Source organism: Otolemur garnettii, unplaced genomic scaffold, assembly GCF_000181295.1.
Source record: "Otolemur garnettii isolate 467f Iridium unplaced genomic scaffold, OtoGar3 scaffold00151, whole genome shotgun sequence".
Classification (NCBI taxonomy): domain Eukaryota; kingdom Metazoa; phylum Chordata; class Mammalia; order Primates; family Galagidae; genus Otolemur; species Otolemur garnettii.
This window is the reverse complement of record NW_003852546.1, coordinates 2,508,111-2,529,179: the sequence shown is the minus strand read 5'-3', so window position 1 is coordinate 2,529,179 and position 21,069 is coordinate 2,508,111. Positions and strand designations below refer to the sequence as shown.

The following is a 21,069-nucleotide window of genomic DNA, read 5'->3' as shown; positions in this document are numbered from 1 at the left end:
CCCCCACTTGACCACTGCCCCTTCTCCTGCCTACATGGCCTAAGAATTGGTCTGAACAGGAGAGGCCAGGAGCTAGGGCCCATAACCTGTCAGCAGGCTCTCTGGGACTGGCCCATCAGGGCCCCTGGCACCTGTTAAAAGTCAGGGCATTGCATGCACAGGTGCTCACACCCAGAACCTTGGGAGTGGCCTTGGCACCTTCATTCACAGTTAAGTACTACTGTGAGAGGCCTTATCCTGTTTCTCCGGAGCTCACCATAAATCCCTCCCTGGGTTTGCAGCCAGTCTTCCTGACGCTCTCTCTGCCCACCTCTAAACTGGCAAAGCTTTAAGAGCCTTTGCTTGCAAACCTCGACTTTCCTGTCCACACTGTTCCCAAAGGGAATGTTCTTCCTTTCTCTTGCTTCCTACTTGATTCAGGAGACAGCTGAGCAAAGCAGATATTTTCTGAACCAATAAAGATGGTTTCATGCTTTATGCCTGAGACGTCCCCTTAGATGGAAAAACATTTCAAAAAGACTTAAGGCCATTTGTGTCTCTCCCTCTGGGCCAAAAACCTGAAGTAATTCCAAGAGTAAAGCTCCTCAGCAAGAATGTAAGGGAATAAGGGAGCCCTAGAAGCCAGGGCTGGCTGCCCCTCCCCAGCATAGTGCCAAGCAAACGAGCCAGGCACCACCAGCTACTCCCCTGACATGGAACTAGCAGCAGTTCAAGCAGACCCTCCATCACCAAGGAGACTGAGCAACATTCAGGAGCCAATGTGTGATTCTCCTGAGGTTGTCAACGTCCAGATGACAAAGTGATAGACGCTGTAGCGGCCTCACGCTGGGAAACACTGAATACTGGACTCTAGCCAGACAGTACAATTTTGGTGAAGTCTAGAAATGCTTATTGTCCTTGAGAATTGCTCGGTATTGAGAAAAGATACTGGCTCCACACACTGCCAGCTCTTCCCACAAACACAGATGGCATCTACAGGAAAAGGCAGGGTAGGGGGACAGCCCACAGGGGGATGCTACATGGGGGAAAAGTTCTGGAGTTGGTCCAAAGTCTGAATGGTGCCAGCTGAACTGCACAGGGGCTGCATGACCCCGGGAGTCCCTTAACCTCTCTGAACTTCAGATTTCTCACCTGGATATAAGACTACTACCTCATCCTCCTGAGTGGTCCGAAGAGTGAGGTGATTTGTATATGGAGCGCAGAGTGATGTCGGGCACCCAAAGGGTGCCCTTTCCTAATGGATTCATTAGAGGGACCCAATGGTGAGAAGCCGCTAGGAGAAGTGCCAGGGGGAATAAAAGGCTGCAAACACCAAGAGCACAACCATCCCATTGGTCCCATTTGTCATTTACCCATGATGAAGACGCTGGCAAAGGAGGAAAGGCAATTAGGGAAATAAATCTGGCCAGAGAAAAAGCCCTCCGAAGAGTGGATTTTTCCAAATTGTTCCCAATGGCTAACTTGGCAGCTGCAGTCATTTTTCCAGCATGATCTCTAGACCTTTCCCGTCCTATGGGCCATGCTTCCGATACTCTGGCGTTAATATCTGGTCCCGGTTTTCTTCAAAGAGTTCTAACATTTTCTCCATGTGGTGGTCAGCCTCAATCACCTAGAAATTAAACACACAGGTTACAGGGCTGCACAGAACTTGGCATGACAGATGAAGTGACAGAGGACAAAACAGGGCAGGCACAAAAGGTTGCAGGTAGATCAAAAGGAAGCTTAAAGCCAAATGGCTCCCAGTTCTAGGGCAATCTACATTCCCATTGAGATTTTCACTGAAGAACCCACTGCAGTCATCTGTTATAAACTTATGCATAATTTTTTTTGCATCAATTTATATTCTCTAATTTTTTTATAACAAAGGAGGAAAAATAAACTTCATTAAAAATCCACTGTAGCCCAGGCAAAGTGGCTCACACCTATAGTTCTAGCACTTTGGGAGTCCTAGTGCCTCCCTAAAGAACTCTGGGAACAGAAAACAAGAAGATGGGGAAGTGAAGAGATACTAACAGGGACAGACCCATCAATATCAGAAATGAAAGAAATAGGGTCACTATAAAAAGCAAACACAGGAACTCAAAGACATTTCATCTGGGCAAATAGTCCCACACAACTCAGCCCCTCCTGAGGTGTCACTGTGTGACAGGCCAGACCAGCAAAGATGCTTCTCTGATGACCTAAGTCACCAAGAAAAGGTGAAAGGAGGGTCTGTGTCTTCCTCTGGAGCAGGAAGGTCACATCAGATGCACCACCATCCCAAGTGATTAAAACCAAAAGCTAGGTCTGTAGGCTTTGGACATCTACAGCACTCTTTTGCTAAGGATGCCAGACAAGTGATGTTACTGCCACTACCAGGTGTGATGGCACCGGGACAGATCTCCTTCTCTGGGGTCTGTCCAACTCTCTGTGAGACTCAATCCAGAAACAGGGACTGACAGAGGAAACCTGCTACCAGCCTTCCCACCTCCCTCCTTCTAAATGCTCAAACTCTGAAGGACCAGGCCCTCCTCTGTGTGCGGGCTGGCTGACATTCCCTGGGTCACTCCTAGAAAAGTCTCCCACCCTGTGAGGGAGACTGACTTACCAGAACAGGGGCTGGCACAGGGAACAGGTTTCCTTTTATCAGCCACTCCTCGTAGAGGTGGTGAATAGCACCCAGGTACTCCTGCCAGGGAGACAAGCTGTTGGGAGCAGGAGGAGAGCAGACCCCTCCCACTAAGGGTCTTAGGCAAGTGGAGAAAAGTTGTCAATGACCATGGGATAGTGACTTGGACAAAGGAACCCTGCAATAGCCAACCTAGCTCAGGTGGGCTATCGTAGACCAGCTGCACCCTATGCTGGCCACCCAGACAATCTAACGGTCACCATCACTAGCCACCTTACTCCCCTCTACTGGGCATTACTGAGTCAAAGTCAAGTCAAAGGCAGGACCCATTCCTAGCTTCTCCCATTTCCTGCTACTTCTCCAACAGCAGGGCCCCAGTTCTTCCATGGTGACCCCATGGCCAGGTGTCCCAACCCAGGGCAGCCTCTAACCAGGGGTGTCCAACCTGGGGCCACATGCAGTTTTGGGGTTTTTTGCTCATCAGTTTTTATTAGTGTTTGTGTATCTAATGTGTGACCCAAGACAACTCTTCTTCTAATGCAGTGAAGAAAAGCCAAAAGGTTGGACACCCTGGAAACCCTCCCCTGTCTTGCTACCAAGAGGATTGTAACGCTCACCCCTTGCCACTTCTGTGGCTCCTCAAAACCATGAATATCATCAGCTGCATGCAGCCTGTGAGGCAGAGACCAGGAGACAGGGCATGGCCTCTCTCCCAAGCCCCAGTGCCCACACCCTGAGCAGCAGTAGAAGCTCACGCTCCCTCCCACGTGGCCCCCAAACACCTCTTGGTGTAGCATCCTACTCGCCCTCCCCAGGGGCTCCCACATGGCTGCCTTTTCAGCCACCACCAAGCTCTCATTCGGCAACAGGAGCCAGGTTTGTCCCATGTTGTCAAAACTGATAAGACAACGGCTTGAATAATGGCTGGACTCCAGACTTGATATTTCTTGGGAACATCTGCATCACTGCACAGAGTTCATGTGCCCCCTCACAGCATGGTCCAGCCTGGCCCCTGCTCCATTGTACTCCATCTTCCAATTACTCCTGTCTCCAGGATTTCAAAGGAGCTGCCTAGACCAAGGTCCAGGCCTCCATGGCTAGAATGTACCTTGCTGGCATTAGGGCAAAATAAGGCTGGGCAAGGCCTCAGAAGTCAGACAGGCCTTCCAGAGTCCCTAGTCCAGCCCATCCTGAGCTTAGAGGCCCAAGATGTCCCACTAAATGCTTGCCCAGCCTCTGTGTACCTCCAACAGCAACTTCTCACATGGGGCATTCAATTCAATGTCAATGGAGCAATTACTAGGTACCAGGCCCTGGGACACAAACTGAGGACACAGAGAGAATAAGATTGGATTTTAAAAAGCTCACACTAGTGAGGGATAAAAAAACAAAGGCATAAACAAATAGTGTCAACAATGGAGGGAAGGTCAGGGAAGGCTTCCAGGAGGAGGTGGCATCTAAGCTAATTTTTTTTTAAGCTAATTTTTAAAGGCAAAGAAAACCACTGTGCAGAGAAGCATTTGTGCATGGTGTGTGTGGGTATGTGTGCAGCTATTAGTTCCTCATGGTCAGAACACTGAAGGCAGGGAATAGGAGGAGAATGCCAGGGAGACAGTTGGGGTTGGGTCACATGGGACCTCATATGTCAGGCTACAAAACAGAATCTTCATCCTAGACAGCAGTGAGGCTGGGCTGGGAAACTACACGAGTGGGGCCCGGCATTGGAAATATCAGCAATCCTGAAGGTTGGATTTTGGAGTGAGACATGGGGAGTGAAGGACCAGGGCAAGGAGAATAGTCTAGGCCTGTTGCAACAGTCCCCATTAGAATCTCTGTGGCCTGAGCCTGAGCCAGACCCAGAAGGACAGGTCTCCCTCCTGGCAAACAGTACTGTGCTCAGCACTGGGGGTTCTCCTACCCTACTAAGAATCCAGAGCATAGATATAGCCAAGCCATCTTCAGCAGGTGGGACAGACAAGCCTGGTGTACAGACAGGGAGAGGCAGCAAGGAAGGGAGGGGAAAGGGATAGGAGAGGATATTTCTGAACATCGGGGTGCTGAATCCAGAGTCGGGGGCCATAGGAAGGGAGGCAGATCTGGACACCCACATCACGTCTCTACCGTAAAGGAAGTCAGAGTTCACCCTGCCACAAGCCCAGTTCCTGCTTGTCTCTCTGCAGACTGGGGCACAATGATCTCAGAGTACTTGGGGCAGGGACAGGAAGGCAGGTTGTGACAGAGGGGTTTCTGGGTTTATCTTTAAGCAAGTCAAAGAGGCCTCTCACCAGTGGAATGACCTTCTCTTCCTCCCTGCATCTTCTCTTCAACCTCTGGTAACAAGTCTCAGGGGTGGTCTGGAGATAAACTGAGGTTAAAAAAGCACGTGATTCTTATTGTTCTATTCAAGGCTTGGAAGCCAAGGCCAAATAGCAAAGAGGGCAAGCATGTGGGCATGGGATGGGCTACCATCTGCCACAGCATGGTGAGCAGGAGAGACAGTTAAGCCAGCTTTCAGCTTGACCACTGGCCCCCTGTGTGGCCAAATGGGCAACCTGACCCTCATCCTTCATGTCATCAGCCCCACGGGGTCATCATGGGCCTAAATGATGTATGGAGAGCTCAGGGGCTCATTGAATGTCCAGGCTCTGTCCCTCCCCCTCCCTTACAAACTAGAAAAATCATCAAATCAGAACAGATTTGGGTTGGAAAACAGCTGACCCAGGGAAGGCAGCTTAAGGAATGACAGCCAGGGTTTTTCTCCATGAAGAATCAGAAGCCCCAAATTCTGTCTGCCCTTGGGGAGAAGGCTGAGTTGAGGTGGAGAAGGAATCCCTGATGGCAAGAGCTCTACCGGCTGCCCCTGAGAGTTGGAGACCCAGCCAGGCATAGCCTGTTTGGACTGAGGCAAGAGCCCAGGGAGGGAAGGTCTCACCTATCAAGTGAATGGACAGGTCGATGTTTTGCACAATCCAGTCAAACCATTCCGACAGAATGACGTAGTCCACTTCGGGCATCTTCCCGCTGCAACGAGAATAGTAAGGATTTTACTCACACAAGAGAAAGTTCCTGGGCTGTGCCATTCTCCTAAAAGGATCTGGAGATGGCTTTCATCGAAAGGAGTCACCAAGAGCACACAGGATAATGTAATCCATGCAATATCAGACACATAATGATGACAAGGACCTTGAGCATTCCAGGCCTCCCCGCTAGGGGATGGTTCCTGGTATGATGCAAGAGGAGCCACAGCACTGAACAATGGGAGAATTCATTTGGAATCTAAATTCCTGGCAGAGAAAGGGACTTCAAAGCTTGTTCCCTGCAAACAGACCCAGCATTCAGGTTGGGAAATGGATAAGCAAACCAAATTCACTTCTAGAAATTTATTTTGTGAAAATAATCATGGATGTTCACTGGAGCACTGTTTAAAAATAATGAAAAAAGAAAAACCAAATCTTGTTATACCTATCCAACAGAAAAGCATGCAGCAACTGAAAGACACTGTAAAAGACATGGAAAGATATGTAATGACATGGAAATGCTCATAACCTAACGTTACATGAAGACAGCAGGATATAAAACTTTGTATAACACTGTATCACCTTAACCATTTTTTTTTTTTTTTAGAGACAGTCTCACTTTATCGCCCTCCGTAGAGTGCCATGGAGTCACAGCTCACAGTAATCTCCAGTTCTTGGACTTAGGCAATTCTCTTGCCTCAGCCTCCCGAGTAGCTGGGACCACAGGCGCCCGCTACAACATCTGGCTATTTTTGTTGTTGTTGCAGTTTGGCCAGGGCTAGGTTTGAACCCACCACCCTCAGTATATGGGGCCGGTGCCCTACTCACTGAGCTACAGGCGTCGCCCTCAACCATATTTTCCAAAGTATTCATCTACATGTCTTGAAAAGGCTGGAAAGAAAACACAAAAATGTGAACAGTGTTTTGCTATGGGCTGCAGGACTATGGGGGGGCTTTTATTTTTTTCTTGATACTTTTTTGTATTTTCCAAATTTTAACAACATATTTGTTGTCAAATCAGGAGTGAGGGGTGGGGAGCATTACTACCTATTTTAAATGTTAACTTTAAAAAAAAAAAAAACAAAAGGAAGAAAAAGCCCCAGAGTAAAGGAGAAACCTGGTGTCTATTCCTGGCTTTCCTATGGGTTTACTTTGAGGTTTACTTCCTCACTTTCCTGTGAGGAAGGGAACAGGGAACAGACAGAGGATGGCCACCAAATAGAAAGGGACATTCTCCCTTCATCCCCATGCCCACCATGACGCCCTCAGCAAAGCCTGGGAGAAAGCAGGAGAGAGCAGGGTGCCCGAGAGCACAGCAGGGGTGAGAAGGGCATTTGCAGGGACAGTTATTTTTTCCTTTAATCTCCTTCTTAAAGTACCCATTCAGAGTCCATCCCGGGGGCCTAAGTGCTTCAGGGAAACCTGAGCCCACCCCAAGCTTGATGGGTTCAGAAGGGTTCAGAAGCCACACTGAGCCACTTGCACAGGGCTCTCCCCACCAGGGGCCTAGTCTGGACCAGGGAGGCCTGAGGGAGGTTCACAGGCATGTATGGAGAAGCTGCTTCCTCACACCCGGGAAAGAGCCTACGGGCAAGATACCCACACTCACTCTGCCCAGCAAGTACAGGAATCATACTGAGGATGTAGAAAGACCCAGAGTAGGAAAACAGAGAAGCAAGGCCACAGCCACCAGCTTAAACCAATCCAATCTGCGAGAGAACCAATGACCACCTCACTTCTGGAAACAAGCCTGGTCTCCAAGATTCTGAGAGACGTTGGGCACAGCGGGTACTGTTGTGACCACATTTGTTTTCCTCCTAGAAACTCTACCTGGCTCCTCCCACATCTGCCTCAGCCACAGGGCTCCCCACACCCCCAACAGCCCCTGCCTCTCTATAGCAAATCCAACTGTGTGAGTCACCAGCCGTGGACAAAGGGGGCTTCACAGTACCCTCCCTGACACCAGAGGTGGCCAGACCTAGGTCTTGCGTCCACATGAGTCCTGCTGACTGCTCTGTTTGGCAAAATTTGCTACAACATGCCCCCTGAGGGCCAGAGAGACCCTAGTTTGCACAGGATGGATTAGAACAGGAGTCTCACACTCAGATACCAGCTGCCTTGCATATATTATTTCCCTTTGTTTTCATAAGATCTTCTAGGGTCAGTTTTAGTCCCACTTTATAGATGAGGAAAACTGAGGCTGGGAGAAGTTAAGCTCAAGTCTGTCTGGATAGGGGCTCCCACCGGGCTCTCTATGGCCCTCAAATCCACATGATCTCTATTGCAGCATCGGTCTGCCCTATCAACCACAGGGCTATCCTAGATCAACTCCAGGTCTCTCTGGCCTGAGCTTGAGGAATGCCCCAGGCTTCAGGCTCATGACGCAGGCTGTGAGTCCTCGGTCTAGACCAGGGCCAGTCAGGGAAGGAGAGGATAAGCTTATTGTTCTAAACACTAGGTCATAATCAATGCCCCTGACCACCAGCTGCAGGTGAGTCAGAGGCCACCACCCCAGCTGAGCCCCACTCAATTCCTTTACTGTTATTCTTAGAAAGAGCAACCCGGCAATCTTGTACAACCTGTGCATTCAATTAGTCAGCCCACAGGACCTGGACCACACAATTGCTTATGTGGCCTCTTTAGCTACGTAATTCTTACTCACCGCCTTCAGCTTTTCATGCCAGCCAGGTGCCCATCCCACAGAAGTTCCTGTCTTTAAGGACATTGTGTAACCAGAATCTTCCTCTTCAGCAATTAACACAACCCTCTCAAAGTCTCAGTGGCATAACTGCACTTACATTCTGCCCACCCCAACCTCACAGTGGCCTGGGAGGGCCAGAGGAAGTGGGCTTCTCCCCACTGAGCTCTTCACTTGTTCAAGGCCCAAGGTCACTCTTCAGGGAGATGGAGAATTCAAGAATGTGGGCTTTCCTGTGAACCTGAGCCTGCAACTGTAGACAGCAAGGTTGTGACTGCCACATTGCCTTCAGTCCAGGTTGCCCCAGATCCCAGACCACAGCTACAAGGGCTTCTAAGAAAAAGACCCGCCCCAGTCCTGAAAGGGCTGCAGCAAGATGCCCTCCACCTTGTAAAAGGGTTCCCCATCATGGCGTGTTAGGAAGCTTTTTCCTTGAGCATCCCAGGATGTGAGGATAAACAAGCCCCCAGGCTGGGAGGTGACGCCCCCACACACCATCATGTGGCTCCTAGTACCTGGCTGAACTCCCTGCCGGTGGGAACCAAAACCCCCAACAACCCAAATCTGAAACAACAAATATAAAATGAAGAAGCCTCAGGCCAGGTGCCGGAAACAGGAAATCCTGCGCTGTGCAGAACCTTCCTGTGGCCCTGAAGACTGTGCTCTTATCTTCACATCTTCCAAAGGTCCAGGGAGGCTCCAAGGAAGCCACCAGGTAGAACCTCAGGGAAGAAGGGCCAAGGTGTAGGACAGATGGCTCCCTGTGGGCCACCTGGCTGCTGGCTTCTCTATGCCTTATTCCTCCCTATGAATCTCTGACCATCAGGAGCGTGGCCTCACCGGGGCCTTACTAGACATGCAGACAGTGGAGCCCCACCCTAGCCTTACTGAAACAGAGTCTGCATGTTGGCAAGATGCACAGGTGGCTGTAGGAGATGCCTGCGGTGCGGCCTGGTGCAAGGGGCAATTTCCCCCTGGGGCCAGCACCTCAGGATTCTTAGCTTTCAGGGTGTCCAAAAAGCCCCCAAGCATGTGGCCTTCCTGAGTGAAATCTAAGATGTCTCTTGCCACTTCCTCATTCATTGCTTACCCACAGAGCCGGGTGCAACTAACCCCTCCCACGGTTCGTTTCCTCCCCAGCTGGGAAGGAACCCTGGCTTTATAATCCCTCCTCAGGTCCCCATCTGCCAAATAGGGTCAGACAATAAACACAGCTTCTGTCCAGTGGTCCCTGCCCAGTCCCTCAACCACATGAGAAAATGGCCTAATTTCTAGGGTACACATAAGCTGGTCCAGTTCACAAGTGAAACACCTGCCTTGGGAAGGTGCTTCTCAACATCCCTGTCACGTGGTTCTCTGCCCCCGCCCCCGAACCTGGGGGCTCTGAGGGAGGGATACTCCAAGGCAATACTAAGTACAGTGTTTACTACAGGGCCATCCATTTCATTTTCCCTAAAGCTATCATGTAAACCATTTTTAGATAGACACAGAAGAGCATATTATGGAGTAGAATGTAAAATCCAATGAATTCTAAGATAAAAGAAGAGACTTCAAGAAATGTCTGGGTTATTGGCAGGTGGAAGCTTTTGGCACAGGGGCTGGGAGGCCAAGCTGAGGGAGGCAGTGCCTGTGAGGGCTTTCCTCCGCCTTCAGGGAGCTCCAGTGAAAGGGTTTGAGGAGCAGTGCCCTCTCCCATCTCCCTGGAGACTGTGGGGGATCGCTTGTCCCCAAGCATGCCACAGTGCCCCCAGCAGCCTCTGGAGTACCCAAGGCCACACGCCAGATGACAGGCTTGGGCTTCATTGAGTGATACCTGTGATGGGTCTTAAAGTTCCAACAAGGTCTTCCAGAGAGACTATGCCAGGGGTCCTCAAACTTTTTAAACAGGGGGCCAGTTCACGGTCCCTCACTGTTAGAGGGCCAGACTGTGGGCCCAGGACGAGTCGGCTGCTAAGCAGAACAGGCAGTGGCGGCAAAAACACCCGGCAGGCCAGATAAATGTCCTAGGCTGGCTGCATGTGGCCCGCAGGCCATAGTTTGAGGACGCCTGGTTTATGCCGCCTTGGAGCTGTATGAACTTGAACAACTAGATCCCAGGAACAGAAACAAGGACACCGCAAATTTCCTCTGTGGTTCCTTGTCCCATAGAAGTCCTAACCACAGATGTCACATATTCTGGGAGAGCCATGGGGAGACACCAGGACAGGAAAAGAGCTTAAAAAATTAAAACAATATTCTCTTCCTATACTACCCACAAAATGGCCCAGGGCAAGACCCATGTTATCTGGACTGATGCCACAGAGCCACAGAGCTTGGGTAGTGTAGTAACACAAGACTATGAGTGTGAGCTACCAAAGTCCATGGACATCAGGAGGAGCTGGGACCTGGGACAAGCACAGACAAATGGCTCCTGAAATCTACCTGGTGCTGGGCAGCCAACAGGTGGTGGGAGTATGGGGTGTAAATGACACATTTAATGAAGACCAAGTGGCAAGACCAAGTGACCCTGCTAAAGGGTCATAAGACCTAAACAAGGCAGCTAGTCCATGAATTTGGTCATGCTCACAAAGAGCAAATTCCAGAGCCAAGATGGAAGCCAGGTCTACCCAACTCCACACCTCACCCTCTCCTCTTGACCTCAGTCATTCCACTCAGGTCTCCCCACTCAAAAAGAGCCACTGACCACCATACAGAACAGGCCAAGCTGACTGCGATTAGAAGACAGATATGCCAGGGGTGGTGATGCACCTCTAGTCCCTGCTACTCAGTAGGCTGAGGCACCATTGAGCCCATGAGTTGGAGGCTGTAGTGCACCATAATTATATTTATGAATAACCACTGCGTGGGCAACATAGTGAGACTCTCTAAAGAAGATATTTAATATTAAAAAAAAAAAAGACAGACATAGCCCCACTACTCAAGATTCATAGGAAATCCCACCTCTCTGCCCAAGGTCCACTACAGTTTCATCAGAGCAGTAAACAATTATCACATAAAGTTACTTCCGGTAGAGTTAAAAAGAAAAAAGAAAAAAACCGCATAAACCTGACAGCAGCTCCCCTTTTCTTTTCTCTCCTCTCTTTTGCCTGCCCTCCCTCTGGCTGAGGTGCTAAGAACAGGGAGCACAGGAGAGCAAAGGGTTGGATAAACCTCACATGGACACCTTGGACACCTGTGTCCTGCTGAAACCCAGGCAGTTGGGTGAAACTGAGGCTCTAACACTGGGAAGGTTGCCTGCTGGATGGGCAAGCTAGACCCTGCAGGAACAGCCCAAGGTAAGAGGACAAAGCTATGACCTGAGCTTGCTATGGCTGCCTTCCCCAACTCCACAACACTGCTCTGATACTCAGAGTGGATCTGGGGCAGAGGCATTGACTCTGGGGGTAACACAGGCTCAAGGGAAGGATCCATGGCAGCTGAGGGCCCATAGCCCATAGGAGAAAACTTTTTCAGGGGTCCAATCAAAGGAAAGGGTATAAAACAGTAAAGTCACAGCCTGGGGAAAAAGCTGGACTGGAGACCAAAGAATGGCTATAGGTTCTATCATTCATCAACAGTTAAGTGTCAACCAGGCGTCCACTCTGTGCTAGTGCTGGGTCTAAGCTAGATGAGGAAACCAGACTCAAAGCCTACTCTTAGGAGCTTATGGTCGAGTTAGGGTGGTGGGAAATGGTGTGTGTGTGTGTGTGTGTGCAATAAACAATTAGACATATACTAAGTTGAATCACATGGAACTGCCAATTTTGTAGGTCAAAATTGGTCAAATATTAACAATTTCATATGATTGTCTTGAATACTGCAAAGAAAATCAACAGAAAGTAGTCATTAAGAATAACAAGGGGAAAAAAAAAATAACAAGGAACTCAATCATCTAGTTTGCTGGTCCCAGGAGGAGGGTGACAAGCAAGAGGAAGAGACAGTGGCTCGGTGCCTGTAGCACAGTGGCTACAGCGCCAGCCACATACACCGAGGCTGGCAGGTTCAGACCTGGCCCAGGCCAGCTAAACAACAATGACAACTGCAACAAAAAATAGCCAGGAGTTGTGGCAGGTACCTGTAGTCCCAGCTATTTCAGAGGCTGAGGCAAGAGAATTGCTTAAGCCAAAGAGTTTGAGGTTGCTGTGAGCTGTGATGCACTTTACCGAGGGTAACATAGTGAGACTCTGTCTCAAAAAGAAGAAGAACAGAGAGGAGCCACCCCACCACGCTTGCTGAGCCCTTCCTGGACTGGCCAGTAGCTATCTGCCAGTCTATTTGTAGTTGCTTGTTACCCAATGGTACCACAACAATGGATAATGGATACAATACAGGAGGTACTCCATATCTGTCAATCGAATAAAGTTCCAGTTTCATTTTGAAAAATTAATGGTTGAATAAATTATCAATTGTCCAAACAACAGTACCTTCTATACAGGTTTTCTACAAAAATGTATCTTGCACTGTGAATCGACCTCTCCATCAACCGTACAGGTGACGTCTAAAGGAAAACAAAAAGTGATTTGCTGACTCAGGAGAAGAGGAGGGGGTCAGGAAGCCTTGAAAAACACCTATTACTAACCCTGCTCAGGGTCTTCGCTGGATATAAGAGTGGGGAGGATGAGGCCAGCGCCTGAGGAGAAGCCATGTCTGACCTCAGGCTAAGCTGTATTCCTCTCTCTGCCTTGAGCCACCCACACCCTGCCAGGGCTGAGGGCCCATCAGCAGTGGCCTCCTCCTTGGGAGAGGAAAGGACCACATGGGCGAGTGCTGGGCAAACTGCCAAGGGCTGTCCACTTGAGGCAAAGTGTGGTGATCATTATTATCATTCACCTAAAGAGGGTGGATTTGCTCAAGTGGGGAAATCATATGCCTGAAGTAGAGCCCTGAGAAAGCTGGGGTGGAGGCGACATTCTGGGGGCTCTACCATGGCAACTGAAGGGAGAAGGACTTGACACTGTCCCTTTCTCTCTGATAAGATGCTCACACCCTCCACAATGACCTTCTGTCCAGTTCCTCTGGATAGCAGGAGGAGCTCTGACCCTGGACACTTGGCTGTGCCCCCAACCCCGTACCCATGGGACTTAGGCCAACAAATCAGAGGCAGACTCAAAGCCTTAACCAAGGCTCGTCTTCTCTTACCTTACCTGTCTGCCTTCCCATCCATCTTCCCTTCTGTTCTCCATCCTCCCTTTCCTAGCAACTCCACTGCCCATCTCCTCCTAGCTCCCCACTCATCCATCTCTCTCCTTCTGCTCGTCTTTCCTAACTTTTCCATCCCTCTTTCCATCTCTGCTTCCTTGTTGGTAGATTTCCTCAATAGAAGAGTATACTTATGTCCCCTTATATTCAGATAATAATTAGACAGGATTTAGGTTTGCAATTGAGTGCCTGCTCAGGAAAAGTGGGATTAGCAAAGAAAAAATGTGCTCGCTTCAAATCCTCCTATCTGTGTCACTTAGACATATATTTGGGGAGAGAGAAATTCATATTCCTCCAAAAGGGTCTGCTCACATCTTTCAATTTTAAAAAACAGAGATTTTAGAAAAAAGCTATTAATTATAGGTGCCCAGACCTGGATCTATCCTCCCAGCCCACTGGCTAGGCTATCAACTGGCTGTAGGGATACCCTGTCTCCTTTGAGCAGAGCTTCTAAAGCTGGTATTTTAGGTTGTGCTTACAGCTTTGAACCAAAGGTGCCAATCAGATCTCCTCAGACCCCCTTTCTCCTAAAAGACTCTGTCCCTGATGACATCTCCACTGATGGAATAGGCCTCTGCAGCCATGTGCGTGCCCTGGGATCCTATCCTTAGCACGTGATTGGACCAGCGCTGGAGACCTAACCCAAGCTAAGCCAATCAGATACTTTGTCCCCAGCATCTGTACTAAGAACCAGATCCTGTGAAAATGTTCATCTCTTTCTTTTATATTTTTTTTTTTTCAGTTTTTGGCCAGGACTGGGTTTGAACCCACCACCTCCAGCATATGGGGCCAGCACCCTACTCCTTTGAGCCACAGGCGCTGCCCAAAACGTTCATTTCTAACAAGTACTAGGTGCTGCTATAGCTGCTGGTCCAGAGACCACAGTTTGAAAAGAACTGAGTTAAATACAACAGTGGTAAGGTCATAAAGATGTGGGCTTAGAATAGCAATGAAGAGACCCCCCCTGGCTGAGGCTGGCACTCAGAGAGCTGCTGGAGCAGGAGACCTTGACCCCAGACAGAGAAGCCCACACATCATTAAAGACCTAGCCCAGCTTCCTTGTGAGGTTTCCCTTCCTGGCAATCACATGCTCAAGAAAATTTTGTTTAAGGTGTCAACGGAGCATCTAAAACACACCTGAGGACGAGTGTGTTGGTCTAGCATGGTGAGCTGCACATACGTCTGCAGTGTGAGGCCCCATCGACAGGCATCGCGGTACATCAGACCCTGCAGAAGGGAGAACACAGCATGTTACATCACAGTGGCACCTGCAGGAAAGCCCTCACATGAAACCTACGCAGGCCCTCAGGACAATGTGGACAAAGACAGACACCAGCATGATTTTAGGACAGCCCAGTAACAGAGATAGCAGGAGCCTATACAGAGTCCCAGGGGAATATAGATTCAGTCATTCAGTAAATGTTCTTTGAGCCCCTGTAGTCTGTTCTCTAGCCAGCAGCCTCAGTAACCCTGGGAAATATAAACTGTTCTTTTTTTCTGAGACAGAGTCTCATTCGGTCACCCTGAGTAGAGTGTCTTGGTGTCATAGCTCAAACTTTTGGGCTCAAACAATCCTCCTACCTCAGCCTCCCTAGTAGCTGGGATTACAGGCACAATGCCCAGCTATTTTTAGTAGAGATGGGGGTCTCACTCTTGCTCAGGCTGGTCCTGAACTTCTAAGCTCAGCGATCCACCGGCCTATGCCTCCCAGAAAGCTAGGATTGCAGGCGTGAGTCACTGTGCCTAGCCTCTAAATCTGTTCTTGTCACACCCCTGCTCCAAACCTTCCAGTGGCTTCCCATTGCCTTCAGAATGAAATCTAAACACCATGGCCCATGGGGCCCTAAAGAATCCCTTCCATCCTCTCTCATCACCTACCTTTCTCTTGCTGGCCCAGTCTGCTTCCAAACACACAAGTTTCCTTAGTGTTCCCCAAACATGCCAGGCATGGTCCAACCTCAGGCCCTTTGCATCTGCTGTTCCTTCTGCCTGAATACTCTTCCTCCAGGCATCTTCAGTGCTCACTCCATGTTAAACCTTTGCTCCCATGGCACCTTATCACAGACACACTTCCTACTCATGCCGTCTAAAGCCCAATACCCGCCAATCACTCTCCAGCACCACAAATACAAACACTTCCTGTTCCATTATCCACTCACTAATAATCTTATTCTGCTCTTATCCATATTTTTGCTTTCCATTTTCTCTTGGAGTAAGCTAATGCTCTTTCAGTGCTCTGCCTTGAAAATTGCAGACTCCTTCCCAACGGCAGGTGAAAGAAAATCTCTGCAGAATCCCTGAGGGCTATAGAAACAAATGCCTTTCTGCACGAGAAAACCAATTCAGATAGAGTGATACACTGAGACTTTTCACCAAAACATCAATCTTGCTCTTCTGTCCACAGTGAAAACTCATGTAAAAGTAACTAATTCTATTGTATTTTTTATGATAAATCTCTCATTGAAAAGGCTATTTGTACCAAGGATAGTCAGACTTCTGAGACTGTGATTCCGACCTGTGAAATGTCACCTATCATCCGTAACATCCAAATTTTAGTTGTCTTACTTGATGATCAAGCCCTGATTCCTCCCTGGCTTCTAGAGAACATGAATGTTTCTGAGGCTTCTTTGTTCCACAGACATGAACAACTGGCATTCCATCTTCTCCCACATGCATGGAGGAGAAATTCTTTTCATGTCTCCGTGGGATTCTTTATTCAAAGACTATGAGAGGTTTTGCCTTATTTAAGTAATGTCTTTTCCCATGCTTTAGCTTTGTTCATGACTTCTATCGTCACCTACCATATTATACATTTAATTGTCTTCTACCTCCACATGCTGGAATGTTAGGCCCAGGAGAACAGGGCATTTGAATTTGAATTGTCACAGCATCCGGAAGTGTCTGCCACATGGTAGGTAGGCAATAAGTAATTGGGTGGATGAATAAATGAATGAACAAGCACCTACTAAGTGCTAGTACCTATATTCTAGTAAACAATGAACAAAATAGACACACTGCTCCTAGCAGAACTCAGAGTCTAATGAACCACATGAAGGGATGCCAATTGTATTGCTTAAAATGAGAGGGCAGCTTCCAAGTCAAAGGTTCAAATCCAGGTCTGTCAATTACCAACTGTGTGAACTCCGGCAATTTATTTAAGTTGCAGTTTTCTCACCTGAAAAACGTGACTAATCATCCCTGTACCAGGGGATGGGAGCCCAGAGCCAATATCCCTTTCTCAAGCCCTCTCTCATTCTACCCATCTCTTGCAAGCAGCCAGAGCAGAACTTTCTGAAAGGGAAGGAATGGGGTCACACACTATACCCCCTGCTTTCCAGGTCCATCTCTGGGGAAGTAGACAGGTGGCTTCAGCATGAGCAAGACGCCAGATGCAGACCCTGTTACTAGACACTGTCAAGTGCAAGCCCAAATAGGGGTTCCCCAAGGAACCTGATTACTTAGCTCCTGAGGAGTCAGGCACGAAGACACCTGGATTCTGCTAGGTGTCTTCTGGAGGCAAGGATGAAATGAGCAGCAAGAGATGGACACCCCTGGTAGCTGAGGCTGGCCATGTTCAGGATAGCTAATGGGAGGTCCCTGGGCTCTGTGCACACCCATGTGGGCCTCAGGCGTCCTTGACCTCAGCACACCAACATGCCTATTCCTACTTGCCCTCCAACTCAGCCAAGTGTGTGGAATATTACATATGCTCAGGCTCAGGCATCAGTGCCAGGCATTTAGGGGAACTCTGGGGTTCATGCAAGAAACAACCCACTCACCAGAGGGTTATGGCCACGGACATTTCTCCACTTGAGCACAGGCTCCGTTAATACCTGTAAGGAAAGAAAACATCAGAGGGCTGCTGCTCCTCGGTTCTGAGCTTTGTGAAACTGTGTAAGTATAGAAAGAGGAGATTAGAGGAAAAGAGAGAGATAAAGGCATTATAAATATTTGGGTGCCCAAGGTGGGCCAATATAGCCCAGTAACCCCCTCTGTGAACCCATAGCTCTATCCAGACAAGGCTTCCTCGTGTAACTTCCAGAAATGACCTCAGAACAACTCCATCTGTCCTTGTATCCACAGACACACTCCACCTCTCTGGATGCCCTGGGAGCCTCCTAAGGGCAAGGCTTGTGCCCTCCAACCCTCCTCTGTGTTTTCTGTCCCAGCCCTTCCTGCCCATCATGTCAGGCTGGGTATGGGGCTGGGAGAAGCCAAAGGGAAGCTAGATAGGGCTGGACTTGAAGTCCAGCTTCCCCACCTGGGAGCTTGCCCGTGACCCTGGCAGGTTACTTGCCTCTGTTTTCTACCTCTGAATGCCACACTGGGTCCATAGGCCACTGAGTCCAAATTTCTTTAGTACGCTCCCCATCTCGCAGATTTGGAGGCATTCTTGCCCTCTGGCACTGCTTGTGCCTTTTAGATCAGGATGTCTGTTGGGCATCTCTACAGCCTCCATCTAGGGTGTAGACACTCAGACCTGGGACAACCCAACTCTGTGCTAGAATGTGCTAGAAAATATTTGAATGGTGTTTTGGAGGCCAAGATCATGAGCACGACTGGTTCCACCTGGGGGACCTTCAGAGTGTGTGTGAACAGATGCCATAGGTGACAGGACACCAAAGACAGGCAATGCAAGGGACTCTTGAAGAGTAATCACCCCACCCTTCACACCTCTGTGCCTTTGCTCACACTGTTCCTTCTTCCCTACATTCACATCCTACCCCACTTCACTTCAACTTTCATGATATGGAAAACCCCTGTACAACCTTTAAAATCCAGTTTAAATATCCTTTCTTCTGTGAATTATTCCTTGCCCCTCTCCTTCTCTGGGTCTTCCACACTATATTCCCAGCCCCTAAGTAGCATATGCTGCATCACTCCAGCCCACTAGGGGCTGGGTCATAGGCAGCCTCGCGTCTTGACCCAGCTCAGAGGTGCTCTGTCCTAACATTGTCACTGAACCATTGATTGAACAGATGCCCATGCTAAGCCCTGAGGGTACAACAAAAGCAAAACCACTCTAGCCCATGCCTTAGTAGAACTTTAAGCCTACTAGTGAAAGCAGACCTTAACCAGGTAATCAAAGAAGTCAATACATATTTTCAAACCCCAAGAAATGTGATAAAAGAGAGGTACAGAAGGACCAGAAGACTCTACATCAGGAAGGGTAACCTTGCTGGGGAGGCCAGAGAACACTGAGCTGAGATCTAAGACCACTGAGTGAGTGGTCTTCCTAAAGCCAGGAAAGCTCTTCCTACTACGAAGAATCAAATAAGGGCATGGCCACTGGAGCCAGACAGCCTAGGCTGAGACCTGGCTCCACCACATACGAGTTCTATGACCCTGGATGATCCACTTCACCTCGCTGAGGCTTGCTTCCTCATCTGTAATTGGGGTAATAACAGGACCCACCTCAGAGGGACTACTCTTATAAGGATCAGTTAGATACTATGATAAACCCTTAACATAGTACCTGGTAAACAATATCCTCATTGGATGTTAACTATTGTTGTTGCTATTATTGTTGGCACTGTAAGCTGGCTCCAAGGTCTTCAATGAGAATATAAGCATCATACCACTCAGGACAGGTGTTGGGAGCAGAGAGCCACTGTTATTATTTAGGAAAGATGGGAGCCCTCGTTAAGATCTAAATTTCCAGGTGCCAGCCAAGGGCCAAACTTGCAAGGGATCTTTCTAAGGACAGCAGTCTTAGGGCTGCTACAGTAACTCTTTCCCACACAGTGGGACATGAACACAAGGGCTGTATATAATGTTTATTATTTTTATCAACCACATACACTTTTAATAGAAGTGAAAACAGGAAAGGAAGGAAGGAAAGAAGGAAATAACTATATCGGTATGGAAATTGTAGGATCTGTAGTTACAGAAGAAAGCTATAAGATGAATAGATTATACCACTAAAATCTAGAGTAAGGAAGATGGTCAGGGTCTTAGTGTAGAGATGCTTCTTAAACTTTTGTGAGGTTACTATTAGTAACTGGGCTTTAAATGAGCTAGAAATTATATTAATTGGCTGTGCACAGTAATACTCCTATTCGGACACTGATATATCAGCATCATGCTGTAACATACAAGTCCTACTCAACAGCCTGGCTTTTCTTCTTTCACATGTGGACTCTTCCTAACCAGACCGTGAGGCAGTCTATCCCTATTTTTATCCAACATAGTGATCGTGAACTGCACACAGCCATTGAGACCTTGAAAGGTGACTAGTCCCAATTGAGATACACTAGAAGTATAAAATATATACAATTTGAGCGTCATCACTAATCCAAAACCCCCAAATCCTAAAAGCTCCAAAATCCAAAACTTTTTGAATGTCAACATGACACAAGTGGAAAATTCCACACATAAAAGTACTTAACACAAATTTTGTTTCATGCACAAAATTATTTTAAAATATTACATAAAATTACCTTTAGGCTATGCGCATAAGGTGTATATGAAACATAAATGAATTTTGTGTTTAGGCTTGGGTCTCCTCCCTAAATCATCTCATTATGTATATGCAAATATTCCAAAATCAAACAAAAAACCTGACATACAAAAATACTTCTGATTTTAAGCATTTTGGACAGGGGATACTAGACCAGTAAAATATTACAAAGACTCAGTATAAAAACCAGAATGGAAAATGGCACATTGATGATTTTTATATGGATTACATGTTCACATGACAATACAATATTTAGGATAGATTGTGTTAAATGCTTTTTGCTTTTTTGAATAAGGCTATTAGAAATGTTAAATCACAAGTGTGGCTTGCACTTGTGGCTACTGGATAGAGCCACAAGTATGTGTTTCTACTGGATAGAGCTGGTCTATACCTCATCAGGCATTTTCAGGTTCCTTCAAGTTCAAACCCAGTATGGAAGCCGTACCTCAACATCTGGATTGTTGGAGAAGAACTCTAGGCATGTCGTCTTCCCACTTGCAATATTGCCCTCGACACAGATCTGGCAAAAGACAAATGCTCATCAGAGCCAAAAACCAACCAGTTAGGGGAACATGAGGCAATGATGTCTAGGGAAGGGATCAGTCCAAGACGTCAGCCTCCAGACCAGACCCTCCTCTCTATCAACACCTCGACCATGTACAGTGTATCTGCCCAGTCTAGCTCTACCCTTCCCTAGTTCAGCTTCTCAGACTATTAGATTTTAGGCATAACTGCTTTGCCTTCTTAACCAGACCCTAATGAATAGCTTTGAGGTCAGGATACACAGGTATGCTTGCCTAGAATCTAATTCACTACACTGTACAGAGAAAAAGCTCTCTGTCACTGACTGGAAGATACAGTAGAACCTCCTAGTTGATCATCTCCCTCCACTGACCACCTCAAGTTGGCCTAATTTTCATAGACTGGGCATGCACCATATGTATGTATCAGTACAGCAGGCCTAGTTCCTTATGTTGACCACCTCCATATGTTGACTAGTTTGTCACAGTCCCTTGGGTGGTCATCTTACAGAGGTTCCACTATACTAAGCAGACTCCTGAGGCCCCTAAGTCTAGGCCAGTGTTTTTCAACCTTTTTTATCTCCCAA

General features: G+C 48.0%; 1 protein-coding gene across 2 annotated transcripts in view; it reads right to left on the bottom strand.

The window, feature by feature from the left end:
- Positions 1-7: 7 nt before the first annotated feature.
- Positions 8-21,069, bottom strand: part of TK2 (thymidine kinase 2, mitochondrial) — a 23,263-nt gene continuing 2,201 nt past the window's right edge. For both annotated transcript variants that reach the window (XM_012811116.2, XM_023518930.1), the window contains 8 exons: positions 20,407-20,481; positions 17,281-17,334; positions 14,639-14,728; positions 12,727-12,800; positions 5,541-5,629; positions 4,894-4,973; positions 2,588-2,668; positions 8-1,609 (listed from right to left, as the gene is read on the bottom strand). In XM_012811116.2, coding sequence (XP_012666570.1) covers positions 1,511-1,609; positions 2,588-2,668; positions 4,894-4,973; positions 5,541-5,629; positions 12,727-12,800; positions 14,639-14,728; positions 17,281-17,334; positions 20,407-20,481 — 642 coding nt within the window. In that variant the 3' untranslated portion in view covers positions 8-1,510. The remainder of the gene's footprint in view (positions 1,610-2,587; positions 2,669-4,893; positions 4,974-5,540; positions 5,630-12,726; positions 12,801-14,638; positions 14,729-17,280; positions 17,335-20,406; positions 20,482-21,069) is intronic.